This window comes from Mastomys coucha, unplaced genomic scaffold, assembly GCF_008632895.1.
Source record: "Mastomys coucha isolate ucsf_1 unplaced genomic scaffold, UCSF_Mcou_1 pScaffold7, whole genome shotgun sequence".
NCBI classification, from domain to species: domain Eukaryota; kingdom Metazoa; phylum Chordata; class Mammalia; order Rodentia; family Muridae; genus Mastomys; species Mastomys coucha.
This window is the reverse complement of record NW_022196913.1, coordinates 54,465,385-54,487,502: the sequence shown is the minus strand read 5'-3', so window position 1 is coordinate 54,487,502 and position 22,118 is coordinate 54,465,385. Positions and strand designations below refer to the sequence as shown.

General features: G+C 37.0%; 2 protein-coding genes across 2 annotated transcripts in view; one reads left to right on the top strand and one right to left on the bottom strand.

Annotated features, from left to right (window-relative positions):
- The window catches only part of Aspn (asporin), a 22,858-nt gene extending 5,119 nt beyond the window's left edge, over positions 1–17,739 (bottom strand). Inside the window, exons 1-5 of the mRNA XM_031358267.1 lie at positions 17,457–17,739; positions 11,171–11,446; positions 9,136–9,248; positions 5,217–5,430; positions 3,668–3,778 (exon numbers count right to left, since the gene is read on the bottom strand). Of these exons, the coding sequence (XP_031214127.1) occupies positions 3,668–3,778; positions 5,217–5,430; positions 9,136–9,248; positions 11,171–11,423 (691 nt within the window). The 5' untranslated portion in view covers positions 11,424–11,446; positions 17,457–17,739. The remainder of the gene's footprint in view (positions 1–3,667; positions 3,779–5,216; positions 5,431–9,135; positions 9,249–11,170; positions 11,447–17,456) is intronic.
- Positions 1–22,118, top strand: part of Cenpp (centromere protein P) — a 201,543-nt gene that overhangs the window by 92,503 nt on the left and 86,922 nt on the right. The window lies entirely within an intron of this gene.

Sequence of the window (22,118 nt, the reverse complement as noted above, 5' to 3'; positions counted from 1 at the left end):
TGGTTCTCTGAGGCCAGCCAGGGCTACACAAAGAAACCCTGTCTCGAAAAAACAAACAAACAAAAAAGTAAATAAATAAAAGAAAGTTTAAAAAAATAAGACGGGAGAGATGACTCCAATTTTAAGAGCACTACTGCTCTTCTAGAGGACCTAGGTTCAGTTCCCAGCACCCACATAGCAGCTCACAATTGCAGCTTCAGATTTAGGGATTCTGACACCTTCACACAGACATGGATGCTGGTAAAATATTTTGTTTGTTTGTTTTGTTTTTTTCCAGACAGAGTTTCTCTGTGTAGCCCTGGCTGTCCTGGAACTCACTCTGTAGACCAGGCTGGCCTGGAACTTAGAAATCTGCCTGTCTCTTCCTCCCAAGCTTTGGGATTAAAGGCGTGCACCATCACTGCCCAGCTGATGGTAAAATTCTTAATGCACATAAAATAAAAAATTTAAAAAAACATTTAATATGCTACTCTACACACAAACGCACACACCAAACATTTAAATAACATATTCCTTTCATTTCTTTCCCTTTCTATTGATTTGTTTGAGTGACTGATTTGGTTGAGATCTTTTAGATCTGGCTGGCAGTTTCCATGTGATATTTTCTTTCTTTATGGATTCATTAGCTGGAATTTTCTTAGTGATTTTCTGTGATTATTTACTTGTGACATTATTTTTATAGAATGTCACAGAATCAGACAAGCTCGATTCTTTCATGCAAATTCACACAATGCCCAGGATTACCTATTAAGTCATTAAGTTTCTTAACAATATCAATATGCAAAATTTTACCCTGTTGAAATACCTAGTCCATTGCAGCTTACTCTTTCAGTTCATAATAGTTATTTTATATGAGAAGTTCAGCTGCAGTACCCTGGCACATGATGGTCAACCCATGAACATTTGCTCTTCTTTTCAAACTGTGTGACCAGATCCTAACCCTCTGCATTTGTCGCTGGCATGAAAGAAGCTGACCAGGGGACTCACTGTGGTTTTCATTTTTCAATGTATTGTTTGTCAACCTGTGATTCTAGTTATCTTGCTAGAAAAGCTTCCTGTTCTCAAGTTTTGCTGAAACATTTCCTTGCCATATTAATAGTAGAAACTGGTGAATGAAATTGAAATATGTTATTGTTATCAGTAGACTTTACCAAATTTATTTTGGTACCTGGATTTAATTTGAATATAAAAATAAACTACCTTGAGCAGAAAAATGATTTTTCTAAATTAACAGGATTCTAATTTCTTGAATTCTGTTTGAATTAAATTATATTTCTGCAATGACTATATGATACTTTCAGTTTTAAGACAAAGGGTCTGTCACCAAAGAGTTAATATTCTCTTGGAACAGACAGTTCATTACATGTCCCGTATCAGCCTATTCTGGGGTGGACTGTAGAAGTTGTAGAAGAGCAAACTCAGTGAGGAGCTCAAGGAGACAGTTGTCTTTAGGACTTGAAGGTGAGCGACCAGAGAACAGAATGAGCCATAGCCTCTAAGATAGGCATGAGCAGAGGTCTATGCAGAGATGAGCCTCTAGCAAAAGCCCATCTGCTGCTAACAAATAGCAACATGTTTTTGGATAGGAATATCTAGTCCCACCACAAAGCACCCCCCACCCACGTGGGACTATGTGGAATTTCCACACATACAGGATAGAAGACCTTTCCCTTTCTTCCTGGGAAGACCTCCTGGGCATCTGACTTTTCACCTGGCTGAAGCTGTATTACATAGCTTTACAATAGAACTTGGCATGCAAACTGTCACATCTTAGTGAATAGCTTTTTAAATGTTTTTGAATGTCAGAGAGATAGTGACAGAATATAAGTTGAAACGTTTGATTCTGGTTTCTTTGTAAAGACAAATTCTCAAGTTCTGAAAGAATCGAGAAAATTAAATTAAAATATGCTTTAATTTTTAAACGAAATTGTAATTGGAGTATATTTAGGAGAGGAAGAATGGGCACACACTGATAGCACCCGCCCTGCCCAGATAGGCTGCTCTGCCTACACATCAGGTCCTCCTTTGTCCCACCCCACCTTCACTCCTTTTCTTGCTCTGGCTTCTCTGTGCTCTGTGCCAGCTTACATGCAAGCAACTGTGTACATTTGACCTACTGGGTAGAATTTTTTTGTCACTGCTATAAAAATTACAAAATTCTGGGTTTCTGTTAGTTAAACAACCACTTCTACTCTAAAGGTGATTCATTTGTGTAGGTATGAATTAAACTAGTTCTTTTCTGTAAGGGAAATGATCTTCCTATTTTTACTTTATATATCTTTCAAGGAAGTGAAGAAATAATTTAATTTTTTTAATTTGATTTTGTATCTATAGGTTTTGCCTGCATGTATTTCTGTGCACCACATGCAAGCCTGATATCTGCGGAAGTCAGAGTGGGGTTGCAAGCAGCCTTGTGGGCAACTAGGAATTAAACTTGAGTCCTCTGAAAGAGCAGCCAGTGCTCTGAACACTGCAGAGCCATCTCTCCAGCCCCATATAAATTCATTGTATTTAAAATATCATATTTACTCATTGTCTTGAATTTTTGTTTGTTTGTTTGTTTTGGATTAGAATAGTAAAAAGGGAGCTGGGTGGTGGTGGCACACGCCTTTAATCCCAGCACTTGGGAGGCAGAGGCAGGTGGATTTCTGAGTTCGAGGCCAGCCTGGTCTACAGAGTGAGCTCCAGGACAACCAGGACTACACAGAAAAACCCTGTCTCGGAAAAAAAAAAAAAGAAAGAAAGAAAGAAAGAAAGAAAGAATAGTAAAAAGGGACAAGTTGCTGTTTTTACTGGTAGATATTAGATTGAAAAAAAAGTAATTGATGTGGGTTATTTCTGATCCAGATAGTCATCAACACAAAATATCAGGTAGCAAGTTCAAAACTAAGATAACTAGCACAGTGAAGGAACATTTTTCCTTAGAGTGCCAGCTTCAGTCCTATGAATCAGAACAGAAGGTTCAGGGCTCCTTTTAGTAAGGTTATTGGTGTATACTATGTGCCATACACTGTCTTCAAGCCTTTCACCATACCCCTGGGAAGATGTCTCAGAGCCACCCCATTCAACCTGCTCTCTTTACAGAATTCTCTACTTCTATAGAGGTTTAGAAGAATAAATATCAGAAAAAAGAAGGAAAATAGAAAGCTTGTTGCTTTTTAGTGTTTATTCTTACTTGGAAAAAAAAAAGATTATGATTTAATGTCAAAAAGATCACTATGGCCGGGCGTGGTGGCACATGCCTTTAATCCCAGCACTTGGGAGGCAGAGACAGGTGGATTTCTGAGTTCGAGGCCAGCCTAGTCTACAGAGTGAGTTCCAGGACAGCCAAGGCTGCACAGAGAAACCCTGTCTTGAAAAAAAAACAAAAACAAAAAACAAAAAATACCAACGAAACAAAAAAAAGATCACTATGTATGCCTCTCTCTTTGTATGTGGGAAAATATTAAATTTCATACTGGTCAGATATGCTGGCGCTGGAATTTCTAATTGTAGCATAGCTCTGACAGTATATACTGTAGCATTTTAAATTTAATATTAAAAGTTAATGTTAGATAATATATAACAATGTTTACTTATTGAAAGATTGTGCATTTGTTTCTTTTTCAAGACAGGGAAAAGATGGTGTTTTTTAAAGCACCATATTTTGAGTAAAATTAATACAAACCTTTTGGGATTGAGGTTAGTTTGGCTTCAGCAATCCTGATATGGAATACTGTCACCCCTTCAAATGCCCCTGGTTCTATCCCGTTGTTATCAAGAGGGTTTGCACTCATTTCTGTGAAAGAAATGACATGATTTAGCACAACTCGAGTATCATGGAAACTCACCACACAGGACTCATCTGAGGAATATTGGAGAAATGTACTCTTCATCATTATTACTCATTTCCACCACTCAATATACCTGCTTGTGTATACTCCTTTTTTCTGTCAATCTCAGAAAAGCACTGCTTTGAATTTTGTAAACTGGAATATATAACAAGTTTTTATTTTTGTTTCTTTCTTTTGAACCACTAAATTGATGGCGTTACTTTCCAGTGTACCATAAGCATGATGTTTTGGTCCATTTATAGTAATAATGAAGCAGGAAAAAGCGCTTTTTACATAATTCAGGGTATTTGTGTTATCCATTTTGTTGCTTCTTAAACAGTTTGTATGCATGTGCACACATTCATGGAGGCCAGAGGTTACTCTTGGATGTCATTCCTAAGATGCTATCCAATGTTTTTGTGGTGCTTTAAGTTGACATAAAGTAATTTCACATAGCTACCTTAGATTGGTTGGTTTGTTAAGATAGGGTTTTTTTGCCAAGTAGGCTAGGCTAACTGGCTACTGAACCATAGGTTCAGTGCCCATCTCTGCTTCTCCAGTGCTGGGATTACAAGTATACACTACCATGCCCAACATTTTAATGTGGATTCTGAACATCAAACTCAGGTTCTTGTATTTATACAGTTTACTGACTGGGCTATCTCCCTAGCCCTACCTCTTAATTTTTAAACTAGCATATATCAATTATAAATTATGTAATTAATACAAATCTAACTTAAAAGAAATGTCAGTAAGAAGCTGTTTCATGAGTGTCAGGCACTTGGTTGAGTTAAGTGAGTATATGGACACGAACCGTGCTTAGGTGTTTGAATAACTGTTGTGGGGAGATGGCATAGTTGTATGACAGGCATCACAAATAAAATAGTGAGATTCAAATTGTATAATAAAGTATTCTTCATACTAATTTTAAAACAGATAGCCAAAACTAGGCTTGTAATTTATACAATACGTTAAAATGCAATCTTTAAATTTAATAGCATAAATTTTATTAATTAGGGATCAGTTCCTAAAAAAAGAGCAAAATATGTCAGGAGATTATTGAAAGAGAGAGCATTACAAAACTTTCTTTTGCCAGGTGGTGGTGGTGCATGCTTTTAATCCCAGCACTTGGGAGGCAGAGGCAGACAGATTTCTGAGTTTGAGGCCAGCCTGGTCTACAGAGCAAGTTCCAGGACAGCCAAGGCTACACAAAGAAACCCTGTCTCCAAAACAAAACAAAAACAAAACCCTTTCTTTTATGCCCTATAATTTTTCATATGTTAATTTGTTTATTAATAGATAATGGGTTCAAATATTAATTTTTGAAATTACTTAGAACATTAATAGCCTAAATTTGGCCATTAATTACATTTTCATGATGTCTCATTCATTGGGAAAACTTACCCAAAACATGTAAAGCGTTCATTCCCTTGAACGTGTCCTTTTGTATTTTCTTAACTTTATTATCATGAATTCTGAGTTCTGCTAATGATTTGGGAAGATTAAGTGGAATTTCACTTAGTTGATTGTGGGATAAATATAGCCTTCTCAACTTCTTTGTGGTTAGAAAGGTTTTTGGGTGAATCTTTGTTAGCTTGTTGTTGTTCAGAATCAGAGCCTAGATAAAGCATAGAAAATACACTTTAAGGCAGAGGTTCTCAACCTGTAAATCACAACCTTCTTCATATGACTAAGACCATCAAAACCCATAGATTTTTACATTATGATTCATAACAGTAACAAAATTATAGTTACAAAGTAGCAACAATATGGTTGCTGGTTACCACAACAGGAAGAACTATATTTATTAAAAGGTCACAGCACCAGGAAGGCTGCGAATCACTGGTTTATGGGAATGGATTGATTACTGGTTTTTATAAGAATTAGTCAGGAAATCAATATAATTTCTATCACTTGTATATTAGGTAACAATACCAATTACTACTTCAGCTTTAAGAATATTTATTATTGAGTTAGAAAAGTACATTATTTTAATGGCTGATACTAGTTAGATACAGTCTTATCTTTTTAAGCTTTGAATTGGTTGTTAGTACATTCACAGTAACCATTTACATTGCAAAATAATTTACTTCTTTCTTACTCTTCTGTTATATTGAGCAGAAAGAATATCTGTTTACCAAGGGTGGTGACAAGTTTCTTAGCACCTTCAGGACATTTTTGTCCCTCTTATAATCTGATTCTGTCAAGTAGCAGCTTGAGATTTGTTTCTTTTATAAATTTTATCTATATTGTTCCTCCTTTTGTTTCTAAACAGACTCAATATGTCTTGCTGAGATTGCTCAAAGTTGTTTCTCCTTAACACACACACTCTGGCTGCAGACAAATTCCTTCAAGAGCATGTTCACTCATTTTACTCTCTGGCCTTTAGCTTCCTGACAAACCATGGCTGTTAAAGTTTTCATCTGAGAAAGATTAATCCCATGAGAAGAGTGGAAACTGTTGATGCCATCTAGCAAAATAAGCCCCTTTCTGAGTCTGTGATAGCAACTGAGAGTGTGTTTGTCTTTCGTTAGCAGGAAAGTGAGCTGAGGGCTTGGCTTTACAACTTGGTGGAGTGCAAAACTAGCTTATGACTTCCACTTGACCCCAGGGGCTTAAATCAAGCCTTCCTTTGAGTACTACAGTACAGAATATTATGAAGAAAAGTGACTTGCCTGTTGTTATTCTGGAAATGGAAAGTCAGAGCTGCCTTGCCTAATGAGTATATGCCTCAATAAGATCTTGCTATGGTGCTCAGGACTTAAGTCTTGTCATTTGTTTTCTAGCTAAGACATGCAGTTGTTGGATTTTCTGGCTCAGACATGGAGTTGTTGGATTTTCTGGCTCAGACATGCAGTTGTTGGATTTTTGAAATTACATGAAAGGAGTAATGAGTAATAGAACTAGGGTAAGGGTTTCTCTTCAGCTCTCATTCAGCTCTGTCACATGCCAAATGACGTAATGCCTGGCATGATGGCAGAGCAGCCTCAGGTCAACTGTACTCTCAGTGTTGGCTTTTACACAGGAACCGGCTGTCCTGCAACCTGGATTCGTCACCAACAATGTAGAAGAAAATGCAGTGTGCAGTCACTGTGACATAGCAGAGAGAAGTGAGTGGGGAGGCCTGTGGGTGTTCAGGGATCCCAGTCACTTTGTGTGCTGTCTTTCCTGGAAGAGCACCAGCACCAAGGAAGGAGCATGAGATAGAACAGAGTCCCAAAACATTTTGATTCTCTTTTAAGACAGGTAATATAAGATAATACTACCTTTAAACTTTTCAAATTATGCAGTATACCACTTCTTCAACTATAAAACACCTGCTTGTGAAACTGCGTTAGCCGGTAACCATGGCACATGCTTCGTGTTACATCTACTTGGGACAGCTAGAAAGGATAGTCACTTAAGCCCAGGAGTTTGAGGCCAGCCTGGGTAACTTAGTGAAACCTGTCTTGTAAAATCTAAAAAGGAAGGTGGTTTCATTAACACATTTGGACAGTCTGCTCAAACTAGCGATACTGATCAACAGTTGATGAAATCCATGTCTTTGAATAGCAAATTACATGTATTCGCTCATTTAATCTTATAACCCATTCTACAAAATCCATGCCATTATTATACACTTCTTACTATGGAAGAAGGTGAGGCCGCTTCCTCCAATGTTACGTAGCTGATAGTGCGAAGAGCTATGCCCAGGTTCACCCAGCACCAGAAATTTACCCTTAACACAATGCAGTATATAAAATTGACTTTAAAAAAGGCTACAGAGGCATAAGAATTTCTCAGCATCTTTTGATACATCATTTCCCAATGAAAAATGAGAGTAATGTTGACTGAGTTCCTGAACTACTCCTAAAGTATAATAAAATTATGCTATACTGATAACTCTTGTTACTTTGATTGCTTAATGTAATTTCAAAGTAGAATTCATTTGTATTTCCACATATTCTTTTAAAATTAAATATGTATATATGAATGTCTTTTCAGATATCTGATGGTAGCATAATGACCTCCCTTTTCTCCAAGTTTCTGTAATAGCACATTAGTGAGATGGGCTAGGTGGCTCTTTGGGAAACTTCATTACGTTATTCTTGACTTTCTTATTATGTTCTCTATATATGTTCCATATATGGAAACTATATTTTATTTGGTAATTCTACACTTTCTTTCTAAACTTAAAGGCAAAAGAGCAGTCAGAGGCCAACTACCAAGCATTACAGCACTTAAACACAAGCTCTTTGACAGGGTTAACCCGATCTCTAGGCTCTGGGTACAATACCTTGCTAGTTGTCCCTTTGTGTTCCTCTAACATAATGAATAGATGTGCCTTTGACCTGGATGACAGGGGAACAAAGTGACCTCACCTCTCTCAGATACAGAATCTGTACTTGGCTCCTGTTATATATAAATAAGCCTATATGCAAGACCTATTATGGTTATGAATTCTCTTCTCCTCTTAGAATTTTACTTTCCCTAAGGATAGCCGGCTGCATGTTTATTTTCTCCAGCACAGCCTAAAAATATAGAGATATGGTCTGGAAGAGGTAGTTCTGGCCTACCATACCGTACAGTGTTTCCTCAGGCTCATCCTAGCCTCAACTCAGCAAGACAAAGGCAGTGCTGGCAGGAGCAGTGACTCCTCCACAGCTGTGTCAGGGCGCACTCAGACTCTTCCTCCTGAGTTTCAGATTAAGTCAGAAAGTCAATAGACTCAGAAGGCTCCAAATCCTAGGCAATGCTAGGAAATTAAAATACTAATATTTATTGATATAGTAAGGGGAAATTCTTTTCCTTTTACAGAGATAAGGGAAAGATGACTTATGTTGTATTATTGTATTATTCACCTAAATATATTCTGTGTGCTTTAGAGAACTATGGTGAGATCTTAAGTCAGTGGCTTTAAGTAAAGATTTCTTACATATTATGTTGATTATTGGTGTAGGTAATTATTTTTTGTTTGTTTGGAAACAAGGTTTCATTATGTAGCCCTGGCTGGCCTGAGATCCATTTATTGCTGCCTCCTAAGTGCTGGGATCAAAGGCTACCAAGCACTTGCAATAATTCTTTTCTTACTCATTTTAGTGGATGGTGAGTGTAATCATCTGATTATGAACTCATTAAAACTCTGTTCCCAGTAACCTTTTATCTGGCTACTATTCTATAAACATTACTTGAATTATATATATAGTGTTTACTTGGCTGAATACAAAAACTTTGCAGTAGGACACCCAGAGGAGAGTAAGATGTCTTTACACTGATGCAGTATAAGAAATCATTTCAGTAGTGATAAGGATTTTCAAGTAAGTATATGAGCATATATTCTTACATAAAGTGAAGTGAGTCCTTTAAAATCATTTTCTTTAATTTCCTTAATTTTATTGTTTTGAAGGTCAACCATTCGAGTATCAAATGGAATGTTGCTTGGAACCGATGTCAAACCTGAAAAACAAACAAACATATTAAGATGTTAAAAAAAAAAAAAGACAACATTTTCTTTTGAAAAGCCTCAAGATCTTTTTTTTTTTTTTTTACAAAATATCTATCTGTTTTGAACCTGGCTGGCTCCAAGGTGAAATAAATGGTGGTAGATTATGTTTGGCTTTGTTTAGAGATAACAAGCAATAGTTTATAACAGTGTTCTTTGGACTGAAAAATAATAGCTTTTTCGCAGATTTGCTGGTTAGTAAAAAACTGGACCATAAGGGTCTTGACCACTTTTTGGTGGTGGGGGAAACCAAAAGGAAATTGGTTGGGATTGTATACACCTTTAATCCTAGCACATCAGAGGCTGAGGGAAGGAGAGCTCTGTGAGTTTTTGGCCAGCCTGGCCTACCTAGTGGGATCCTGTCTATAAATAAATAAATGATTAAATAAGTAGACTAAAGAGTAGAAAGTTATGATTAGAAAAATAGATATACTAGATTATTTTCATGCATATCACAAAAACTTGCTATTCTTTTACTATAGTCAATTCCTCTAACTGGCTGTCATTCTTATTTACAGATCCTTCAAATATCTTGACTAGTATATAGAGTGAGATATAAATTATTTCATTCATCACCCACAGTGTTAACTCAAGAACAAAGTGGTTTAACTCACATCACTTTTCTACCCTTGTGCCTTTAGTCTCTGTTCTTCTTTTCAGTAGCAATAGCTGCCTTTGCTATCTCAGAATAAGGTAGAGGTTCATGGCTCTTTTTTGAAGATTATAATTACCTAATTTCCCTCTTCCATTTCCTCCCTTCAAACCTGACTTCCCATGATCTTCCCCTTGTTCCCTTTTGGTGCCAAATTGATATGTGTATCTAACTTGAAACTAACTAGTCTTGATTGTTAACATGACTAGATTCTGAAGTGTACCTCTAGGTGTATCTAAGGGCAGTTTTAGACAGGATTAACTAAAGGTGAAGACCCAGCCTGAATGTGGGTGAAACCCTCCCTGATGAAACTCAATAAAAGAGGGGGAAAAAGCAGAAAGATAGTTAAAGCTGGCATTCACTCTGTGTCTCTGTCTCCTTACTTGGCTTGCTCCCTACTTATCCCTTGCTCCCCACCCCTTTCTCTCTATTTCCTCAATCTTGCCTTCCCCCTTAGTTACCAATATGTAAGCTGCAATGAGCAGCCACTCAAAATTAATGGCTCCTCCCATAAGTTATTTTGTTGCAGCAACAAAAATAACACAGTAAAGTTACTCAGCAAGAATAATAAATTTTAAATAGACTTTAGTCCAACCACTTCTTTTCTAGGAAGTTCTAAACCCACATTATTCATAACAAATAGAACATTGCATTTAAAATGTCTAAAGATTTCAGCAAGTCTACATGACTATGGCATTGCTCTACGTAGGCACTGTATTTAGTTACTGTAGAATTTTACTGGCAAGTGCAGGATCAACCTTTTGACATTTTGAGTTGAATTGTAAAGGAAATTAAAATTTTAGTGCTTAGATTTGAAAAGAGGAAAATCCTCTATATCAGGATTTTTTTCCTTTTTATTCTGAAATTTGAATAAGTATTGGTCTGCTGTAGTCTACACCTAAACATTTCTCTGCCTGTTTTGCTGTTCTAGTATCAAAACCAGGGTAGTGAGCAGCAATCTACCACCACTTCATTTTTCTTATTTTTTATATGGGTCTCTCTATTTTTCCCTAAGTTGTCCTGTAACTTAGTCCTCTGTCTTGGCTTCCTAAGTAATGTGAACTAAAAGCCTGCTCTGCCACATTTACCTTCCACCTACGAGTATAAATAAACCATTTTACAGTGCCTGAAGAGAGTTTTGAAAGTTCATCGACTACTTTTTTATGCTCCTAACCTTTTTGGAATAGCAGTATTCTTCAAAATAAAGCTGACTCCAGTCCTTACCTAGATCAGAACAGTGGACAACTCGAGAGTAACATTGGCACCCAAATGGACATGTTGGAAACAAATCGAAAGGGAAAAAGGGGTTCACTGGCTCTTTGGTTGGAAAAAGAGAATTGTCGTCATCATCATTGTCGTCATCATCTGTGTCTTCCATATCCTTCAACATCATATTCTTCAGTGCTGTGTGTGAAGGGCTAAAGAAGGGTTTGGCAGAGCACACAGCCAAAAGCAGTAGCATCATATACTCCTTCATGTTTGCCTGTGCACAAGTCCAACCTGACATTCAGTAGACATTGAGTATTAAATTAGAGTTTCAAGAGATACAACTTTCATTATATACATTTCTAATGTTGGCAAAATTATGACAAAATGACATTCTTATCCATTGCTATGCAGTGTAAGATTAAATACATAAAACATTTTGGAAAGCAATTCAGCATATGCTTTGGGAGGGAGTTTCAATAATTTAAACAGCTGGCTCTGTCCATGATGATATGTGTTCATATCATTTAGGGTTTCCAATCAAGACTCGCCTTTACTTGGGGGGGTTCAGCAATTATGTACAAGAGAGCAAACTGAATCTCTAGGTTACAACGACATTTGAATAACAAGGAATTCGGGAGGAATAAAAAAATAGCTCATACAAAAAAATCTGATCAATTATAAACTACAGTGGTAGAACTGTGAATTCTTTCTTTTTTTTCTTTTTTTTCTTTTTTTTAAATACAGTTTTACATGCCCCAAGCTGTCCTGGAACTCCTTACATAGCCAAGGATGATCTTGAATGCCTGTTTCTCCTGCTTCTACCTCCCACATTTAGGATTCATAAACCAGGTAGCATCAGTTCTCCATCTGATGTCTGATATTCCCATGGATATATTTACGTATCGTTTGGGAGTTATTCTTACTGTTATTTTATGATTTGAAACAGGGTCTCCTTGAAAGCCCAGGTTAGCCTCATGCTCCTTGTAGGTTCATCTTCCTACCTCAGTCCCAAATATTGAGATTATAGGCATCTACCACAACCTCTGAAATATATACATTCTTAGACATTTTCAAAAAATATAGTAAAGTCATCAAAAGTAGATATATACCAGTGATTTCCATTAGTAAAACCAAGTCTCAACATGAATATATATGCACACTGTCAAGAGCAGAGGGCTCTACAGATGGTCTCTGTGCTTCAGTCACTTTATAGTTTGCTGGGTCTGCATCATCTGTCAATGGTGACTCAGTAAGAGAATTCTAGTCAGTCATGTGTGGCCCAGTTTCAGAATACCTGATCCGAGTCAACTGTTTACTGTGTGCCAGAACCCAGAAGTTAACTTTAATATCTACATGGTTTGCCTTTTCCTGAATTTTAAAGATGAGAAATAGAGCTGGACTGGTGATGCAGTCAGGAAAGTCTTTGATGTGCAAGCATGAGGACCTGCATGTACACGTGCATAAATATGTGAAGTGATTTCTGACATGGTTTGTAGAATCCACGGTGGGGGAATTGTGCTGGTAATAAGGGCCAGTGGCTTCTATGGGACAAGATTACCTGTTTCTGAAACTGTCAGCCTGTTTGCTACTGTGTGGGATCTTCCTTCCGAAATATCTAGAAACTCTTACATAGGGTTGTAGTGAGTGTGACCTATATGATATTTGATTTGGTTTTCTGAGATGTGGTTTCACTGAGTAGCTTTGGCTGGCCTAAAACTTGAAATACAACTCTTGAAATACTTCCTCCTGCCTCTGCTACTGGAATGTTGTGTTTACTGGTAAGATTCACCACAGCTAATACCATCGTACCTTTTTACCTCACACCTTTTTCTGTTTTCCTGGTTTCTTACTTACTGTTAATATTAATGTAGCCTCGGTGTCCAAATGTTCATTTTTTAGAAATTCTGCTTTAAGTCCTTAGCTGACTCTTAAGTTGTCACTGATTCTTACTTTTTCAGATTGTCTGTTTGTTTGTTTGTTTTGAGACAGGGTCTCATATACCCTCAGACTGATCTTGGATTCTCTATGTAACTGAGGATGACCTTGAACAGCTAGTGTGCTTGTCCCCGCCTCCCAAGTGCTAAGATTGCAGGTATACACCAGTATGTACTGTGCCGGAGATGAACCCAGGTCTTCATGAGTACTAAGCAAGCACTCTGCTAACTGAAGTTCCTCACCAGCTCCTTTAGCTTACTCTTGCATCCTTACATTGAAGCTTATCTTTCAGATGTATGGTTACTTTTAACTTTAGCAATTGGAAGCTTACAATCAGTATCATTTGAAGTCCTCTCTTTGGCCTAGCCTAGTTTGAGGTTACTTATTCAGTGAGCATTTTGTTTTTGTTTGTTTTGTTGTTAGAGGTTTGTTTTGTTTTGTTTTGTTTGTGTGGTTGTGTTTGTTGTTTTGGTGGGGTTTTTGTGTTCATTGTTTTTTGAGTATTATCTAGTCCTGGCTTCCCTGGAATTTGCTATATAGACCAACCTGACTTTGAACTCAGAGATAGTCCTGCCTCTGCCTCCTAGGGGCTAGGATTAAAGATGTGTGTGTCACACCCAGTCAGTGGGTGGTTTTTTGTTTGTTGTTGTTGTTGTTGGCCAGTTGTAAGCCCACCCTACCCCTACCATGTCTGACTTTTCATCCTGTGCCCCTAAATCCCAAAGATAGAGTTCTCTGTTTAACAGAGCCCTGGATGCCCTAGTCTCACTTTTGTAGACCAAGCTTGCCTCAAACTCACAGAAATTCACCTGCCTCTGCCTCCCAAGTGCTAGGATTAAAGGCGTGCACCACAGTGTCAGGCAATGTTTTAAATGAGTCTTAGCCTCATTTTCTAGATTATAAGAAATGAAAATTGGGGGTTATTAAGTTGGCTGATTGTTTTTGTTTAAATCTTTTTAGGATAAAAAAATTGCATGGGCTTTTGCTTCCAGTATAAGAACAAGAACTATTTTAACACTAAGGTATTTGAAATATAGAGCTAAGAAAACTGTGGAAAATTTTAAAGTATATATAACAAGAGAAATATGTTAGAGTTCCAGAATGAATGCCAAGAACACATCTTGATTTTCCATGTGGCCTGGCAACAGAGTTGAGGGCTGGACTCATTTGTATGCGTTCCACATGCTGGTGACAGAGAGATTCCTTTAGCCCACTTGCCTGAGCAAGCTCCAGAGTAATTACCCCAGTGCTGAGTGGAGGTTCAAGCTGAGGAACAGCATGGGGTAGGAGAAGTTGGATTTGGAGGTAAGGAGTAAGAAAGCACATGGACAGAGAATTAGGAAGCAGAACATTGCTGAGTTTGCTTCTCTTCCACATCGTACCTCAGGCTCACTAAGCTTCAGCCACAGTTCAGCCACGGTCCCTCCTCTCTGACCTCTTTCTTACAGTGCTAGTTCAGGAATGCTTCTTTGCCTTTTTCAAAATGGTAGTGGATGAAATACGAATTGCCTGCTAGTTTCAGCATTACCTGTCATAGTGGGGGAAGGAGCCTTGGTAATTAGTTGGGGCAACCAGTTCCTAAGCAGCAGTTTGTCTTTTTTTCTGGTGAAAGGTACAGATCTGTATATTAGTAGCCTATTAGCCTCAATGAAACTACCTCTTAGTGGAGGGTCCTGAACCATCTGGACCATGCTGTGTTAATAATGCCAATGAAAGTACTCCAGGGAGCACACCACCTTTAGATCTTTAGCCACCTATGGCTTCCCTAATGAAAGTCTTTATATTAAAAAGAGATGCCTTCTTAATAGTTCTCTTTGTACGTTCTATCCTCTGTTTACTATTTTTAAAAATACTTATCTTTCTGTGTTCTCTATTGCTCATAAAGAAAACAGAGGCCAACCTTAGTGCTCTGAGGGGTTGTCCATTGATGTTGCTAGGCCTCTGCTGTATATTTGAGGAGTATATGAGAAGATCCTAAACCTCTGTTGGTCACGCTCTACATCTCTTCACCACTGGATAATATTTGTAGTGCATAAGAGGGAGCACTGTACAACAGTGACTTCTATTCAGAAAAATATGCAAAACAGTATTATTTTATTATTTCTTATTAAAGTGCTTGTTTTAAGCTTGTTAAAACAGTTCAAAGTCAAGCTTATTGGTTTTGGCAGCATTTAGATTGTGCTATTTTTAAAAACTTTAAAAAATATTTATATCTCATTCTCAATATTTTCCTGATTTAGATGGATTTTGCCAGTGTCTGTACTCATGGAAAGTTTTGGGTTTGGGTCTCAAGTTGTAGTCTTAATAATACTCTTGGGAACACTAGCCCAGTGTTCCTACTGTTACTAATAAATCAAAGCCATTTAGAGCTGAGAGACAGCTCTAGACATCATTCCCAGGAACTCTGTAAAGGAAGAAGTTTAGGCTTTGGGCTTCCAGAACTCTCTGGAGGCCGCATAGCTGAGGCAACTTCCTCTCTCCTCTCTACTAAAGCTTTCAACCATGTTCTGAGTAGATTTTCTTTTCACAGTCACTTCTAGACAGCTTTCCTCTGAAAAAGACTAGGTGAGGTTTGACTAGCCTCTCAGACTTCATAATAGTACTAGAAATGTAGCAGAGAAGTCCAGAGGCTTCTTATTTACCATGTGACTGTCTATAAACATGAAATGGAAATCTTGTCTAAGTGAGATGCTGTTTTCTTTCAGAACCTTATTAGGTAAATAAGTCACTGTAATTTTAAATCCCATGTTTAAAGGTTCACTTGACAACTTGACTTGACTATTTCAGTTCATAGATATGTTATAAGCTCCAGGTATAAATGTGACATAACATGTCCCGTGTCTCTTACAGAGAGAATACAGAGACATGCAGGTGTGATCAAGGCACAGTCTTGTCCTCCATAACATAAATGTCCAAGCAGTCATTGGGAAACTTTAATCACTGCACTATTTGTTCATAGACACAATACTTTTTAAAACAAAACCTTAAATTAATTTTAGCTTTAGAATATACATTCTAATTAAGGACTTGGCTCTTTTTCTTTCTTTAGGTGCCAATTTTTCTCTTTATCAGCTATATTCAGCAACCTAACTGCTGTTTTAAAAGCATAACATTCTTGCCTCTTCACTTTTCTGAGATTTCCTGCAGTGCTTGTAAAGCGAGTCTGTTTTGTGTCAAGCCTCAGGTCAGGTATCAGGACACTCATTTTTAATGTAGTGGTTAAATGTAACAGAAGAGTGCATTGCTTCCATTCTTTCCACTACTGCACTACAGTGCTTCATGCCAAAACCAAATGTGAAACAGCAGCTCGGATACTTCCACACGAGCTGGGGCTTGTGCTCCATCTGCTCCCTCAGTCTTCCTCTCTTCTCTCTTTTCTTTCTTTCTTTCTCCCTTCCCTTCTTTCTTTCTTTCTGAGCACAATGATTCTTGGTTGGATTACAAGAAAAATAAAATAATAAAGCATGCTACTTTTAGAGCAGTTGATAAGATACACAGAAACCCCTCAGGTTCTTTGTGACTTTGTGACTCAGTCTTTATAACATATGGCCACTGTTTTCATGGCTACCACTCATCTGAACACATTAGCATGAAAGAATACTATGTTCTAGTTAGATTACTGGGAGAAAAGTGGTGAAAACATTCATTAATTTAAAAAAGCTAAGATATAATAATGTACTTTGTAAAAAAAATAAAGGTGTACTTTGTGAAAGGACAAAGGAAATCTTTGTGTTAGTCTAAGTATGAGGTTCATGAAAAGGAGTTTCTATTTTTCATATGGAATATAAACCTGACTAAACTATTACTGATAGGTATTCTTTCTTGAAATTATGTTGATTTCTGTTATAACTGCCCAATACTATTTCATTGTACAAAAAGACATTTATCAAGAAAAAATACAGATTTTCAGTGGTATAGATAAAAATGACATTTGAATAATTTACCCATTTAAAGAAACAGTATCATAGATTTACACAGTTAAAAACTTTTATTTAATATATCTGATATGTTCAAAGTTCATTAACATTAATTATTAATGTAATATTGTTTTCCTAAAAGATTATATAAGTTGTCTTTATTTTTTAAAATCAGTCATATTAACATGATAAAGCATTAGTGAAAGTTTTATACTTTGTTTTTAAAAATGCATAATAGCTAAAATAAATTTATTATAAGACATAAGACTAAAGTAATTTTAGTTACAAAATTCACAGGGTTTTTTTTTATAATGCTAAGGAACTACACACTTATGGTTTAAATTTTACCATATAACTCACAAATGTTTATTAATAGTATTAGTGCTTTTTTAGTATTAACAATAAAATAACTGTAAACTGGTATGTGTAATACAGACATGAAAACATACCTTGTCAGAAGAGAGAAGTTTTCTTCAAAGTAGAATTTATCCACCCTGTGCTACTTAACTGCAATGTAAGTATCCTCAGGACTCTTTAAAAAGAAAAGATAAAGAAGTATTACATTTAAAGAAAAGAAAATGAGAACAAAAATCCAGCCCGCCTACCAGCCTCTGTGTGGCTGCGCCTGGGTGATACTGGAATAAACTGCTTCCACAGATTAGTCCATGTTAGTACTGAAGAGCGAGATTAAAACTTGTTACTGCTCATATGTTTTCCATCACTGTTTGTATCATAGCCAAAACTTCTAGCTAAACTCTAGACGTCTACTGGAAGATTTGGAAGTTAAAAAAAAAAAAAGAGTTTAATAATTCATGGCAACTGGCCATTGAAACTGTAGTCACTGTAGAAATACATGATTTGAGAATACTTTATGAAATTCTAACGTGAATGAATACCTATAAATTAATTTTAAAAATCATTTACTGTTTATAGACTAATAAAACATTTATCAATCTTAGTAAAGAACACCCATATTATGTGTTTACCCAAAGTCTACATGTACCTAAGTAGCCATGACTTTGTTTTCTCATAATGATTAAAGCTTTTATGTTCAGCAGATGTCTCAAGACTTTTTTTTTAGCTTTTAACCCCGCAATAGGCATCTTTGGGAACTGCAAACCAGGCCCTGCAAACTCGCCCTGGGCCTGCATCTGCTGGGGTATAGCTAGCTGAGCAGTCAGGTAACTCCACCTTTTCCTTTGCCCTGGCGTTCAAGAGATGCCATCCTCTGAGAAGAAAGTCATTTCCCTCCTTTCCACTCCAAGAGATTACCCAGCCCCACATCCTTGAAGCACACAATCCTGTAAGAAAAGGTGTTTTATTGACCCTAAGGGGAGATACTCGGTTGATACAGGTGCTTCTGGCCAACCACCTGATGATTTGTGAACAGCCTGTTTACAGAAAATAATCTAATGAATTAGCAGAAACCTAGTCTCTCCTATCAGAAAGGATTGTCTGTTGTTCCCACTCTGCAGAGAAATGGCACAGAATCGAGACAGTTACAACCATAGAAAATGTGTGTCTCACACGTGTCAGGGAAGCTTAATTAGGGGTTCATCCTCTCCTCCCTTATGTAAAAAATTCATCTTTTAACCTCAAGTCTGATGTCACAGGCAGCTCAGCACTCCTAGATACCCCATTATCTGCATCTCAAGTGAGCTGCAGCCCTCTCAGCAACATCTTATTTGGAATTAGATGCTTATACTGTTATGCACTTGTGTTTTAGTTGTAAATGTATCTGTTAACTTGATGGATTGGGAACAGGATAAAAGTATGAACTATAGTTTATTAATCCTTGTACCCAGAACAGTCAACCTCTGCCTGAATTCTATCAGTGCATAGGCATAAAAAGGAAGGTCATGAGTGAAATTCAGTTTGTCCTACCCAATGACTTGTTTTGTATTTTAATATTTTATTAAAACATACCAAAAAAGGTAAACATACTAAATGGAACAGCTCAATGAATCCTAATTCTTGATCAAGAAATCTGAATCTCCTCTCATCTTCCCCAACAAAGATAATTTTAGCATCATAGCTTATTTTTGAACTTTGTTCACATGCAGTCACATAATACATTCTTCATGTATCTATCTTTTTTTATCCAACAGTATGGTTTTGAAAGTCACCTATGTCTACATTCTTCATGTGTCTGTCTTTCTTCGTTCAACATTATAGTTTTGAAAGTCACCTGTGTCACTGTGGTTAGCGATAGTTCATCTCACTACTGTAAACATTGTAGGAATGTGCCACGTATTATTAACATGTTCAACAGAGTTAATTATTAAGTATTGCTATGAACATTTTTAAATTTTATTATTTGAGAATTATATGTATGCATTTTAATTAGATGAGAATTGCTGTATCTTAACTTTTCCCAGGGTACAGCAAGGTGATCTGAGGAGCAAGCTCTCCTTCCCCAAGTCAGCATAGAAAGCTGTATATTTTCTCCTGCATTCTGAGAAAAATCACCTTTGAATTTGACCCATAGGTCTATGGAGAACACAATTCTTTTGCTTTTCTACAATTTTGGTGATTTTCCCCTACCTTTCTGTTGTGTTTTGCTCTAAACATTGAAGAACTAGTTAAATTAGAACAGCATCTTTAGAAGTTGTGGTTATATTATGTTACAAATGATATAAATTACTAAACTTAAAAGTAATATTCTTTTTACTTTATGAACAGAAATTTTGACTGTTTTAAAAATATAAAAATTGTAATTCATTTTTTATTTTACCCTATATACTATGAAAATAAAAATAAATAACTAATACTGTACTCACATATGATTTCTTTCTAAGATGACACCTAGTCCTTCTGGTGTAGATGTGGACAGCAAAGATCAAGTCCATAATACAAATTAAAATAAGGGAAGGCCTGAGAAACTGTCTTGTGAGTAAATAAATGCTGTCAAAGCTGTGGCATCGTAGGTGAGCTGTGGGCACACCCAGTTGCCTGCCAGCACTTGGTGTTTTGTTTTCTAGCACTCTTTCATCATCTGAGTGAATTGGGAAAGACTATAGTACTAAGGATGAAGATGAGGTGAGATCCAGGGACCTCACAGTTGGTTGAAGGCTGCAAGGATGTATGGCATATATCTTAATGTCCAAAGATATTGGGCATAATGGTATAGATATTTAATCCCAGCACTCAGGAGGCAGAGGTAAGTGGATCTCTGACCTAGAGGACAGCCAGAGCTACATAGAGAAAACCTATCTTGAAAAACAAACAAACAAACAAAAAACATAAACAAAAAAAAATTGTCCAGGAGCACTGAATCACAGAATACATACATGATCTCTCTAAGTAGCTCAGATTGCCCTAGAACTTGTGGTTCTCCTTTCTTAACTTCTAAAGTGCCCAGATTTGTACTCGGCTTGTACTACCTTGTTTGACTAATAGCCTAGGGTTTTGCATTTAGTGGATATCTACAAAAACTTCTGTGAAGGTTCAGATTTTATGTGTTGTATGTTTCTTATGGGAGATAAGGCACATTGATCAGGAATTTGTAACTATAAAGCAGGAACTAGAAGCAGCATTTGTCTGCAGCTGGATTTAGAGCATATGAAATCTTTCAGCTTAGTCCAAATTTTCAGCATATCTTAAAAACCCAACCTGAAGTCCTGGTTGGCAGAACGTTTATAGCAGGTAGCTCCTCTCCTCTGCTGCCCTGGCCTTTCATGGGTTCACTGCTGCAGTGACAGTTGATAGGGCAGAACTCACTCTAGTTCCCTTGCTTGAGGTTGCAAGTTCTGAAAGAATTATTGCTAATCATTTGTCACTTAACATGAGTCTAGCTGAATTAATGAGTAATAAATAGTTTATGTAGTACAATGTAGCTTAATATAGTGTATGGACATGAAGTACTGTTAAATGCCTCTGGTGGTTTGAATGAGAAGTATTTCCAATAGGCTCTGATATTCGAAAACGTGATTTGCTTGGCACTTTTTGGAGGTTGTGGAGCCCTTAGTAGGCAGAGCCTTGATGGAGGAAATAGGCCTCTTGGTGCAGGCTTTCAGTGTTTATAAGCTTCTTCCCATGTCATGTTTGCTCTCCTAGTCATGCCTGTAGTTGAGAATGTGAGCTCTCAGCTTCTTCTCCAGTTGCCATTTCCATTTCCTTCCCATGCTGCTGCCCTGAATCCCAGGTGGGATGAACTTCTATCCCTCTGGAACCAAAAGCCAAAGTAAATCCTTCTTTCAGTTTCCTGGGTCATGGTGTTTTATCGCAACAACAAAAAAGTAAATGCTGCAGTCTTCAAATGTGTTTTTGCTTTGAGAAATCAATACAAGAAACAGTAGGAGTATACATAAATCTCCTAGCACGTTCCTTTGAGAGGACCTGAGAGCAGTGAGTTTCCAGGTCTGTGTTTCCAAATGCTATTTTCCACTGGAAGGAATAGCATGCCTTAATAAAAGGCCTATGAGCTTCATTTAGGTCCTACACCTCATACACTGCAATGTAGAACCATTGGAACAACTGAATATGGGATATGCTTTGACAACATTGAATCAATGCTCAATTACTTTTTGAAATTAATTATATAAAAATAATAATTGACCCAGTTGTTAGGAAATCTTTTTCTGGGCTAGTGAGATGACTCAGCATTTAAGAGCACTGACTGTTCTTCCAAAGGTCCTGAGTTCAAAAACCAGCAACCACATGGTAGCTCACAACCATCCATAATAGCTCATAACCACACCCTCTTCTGGTGTGTTTAAAGACAGCTGTAGTGTACTTACATATAATAATAATAATAATAATAATAATAATAATAATAATAATAATAATAGAATTATTTCTTTAAAAAAAAGGGAAGTCTTGTTCTTATATTACTCATACTGAAGTATTGGAGGTGAATGTTAGAATATATTCAGAAGGCTCATATTCATCCCTGAGTAGTAGATGAATGGATAGAGATAGAGATTTAAACACAGTGGGTATTTCTGAGTTCGAGGTCAGCCTGGATTACAGAGTGAGTTCCAGGACAGCCAGGGCTACACAGAGAAAACCTGTCTCGAAAAACCAAACCAAACCAAACAAAACAAAACAAAAGACACAGTGAGTAGATGGATAATTACAGATATGGAAGCGAGACGATTAAATGCATTAAT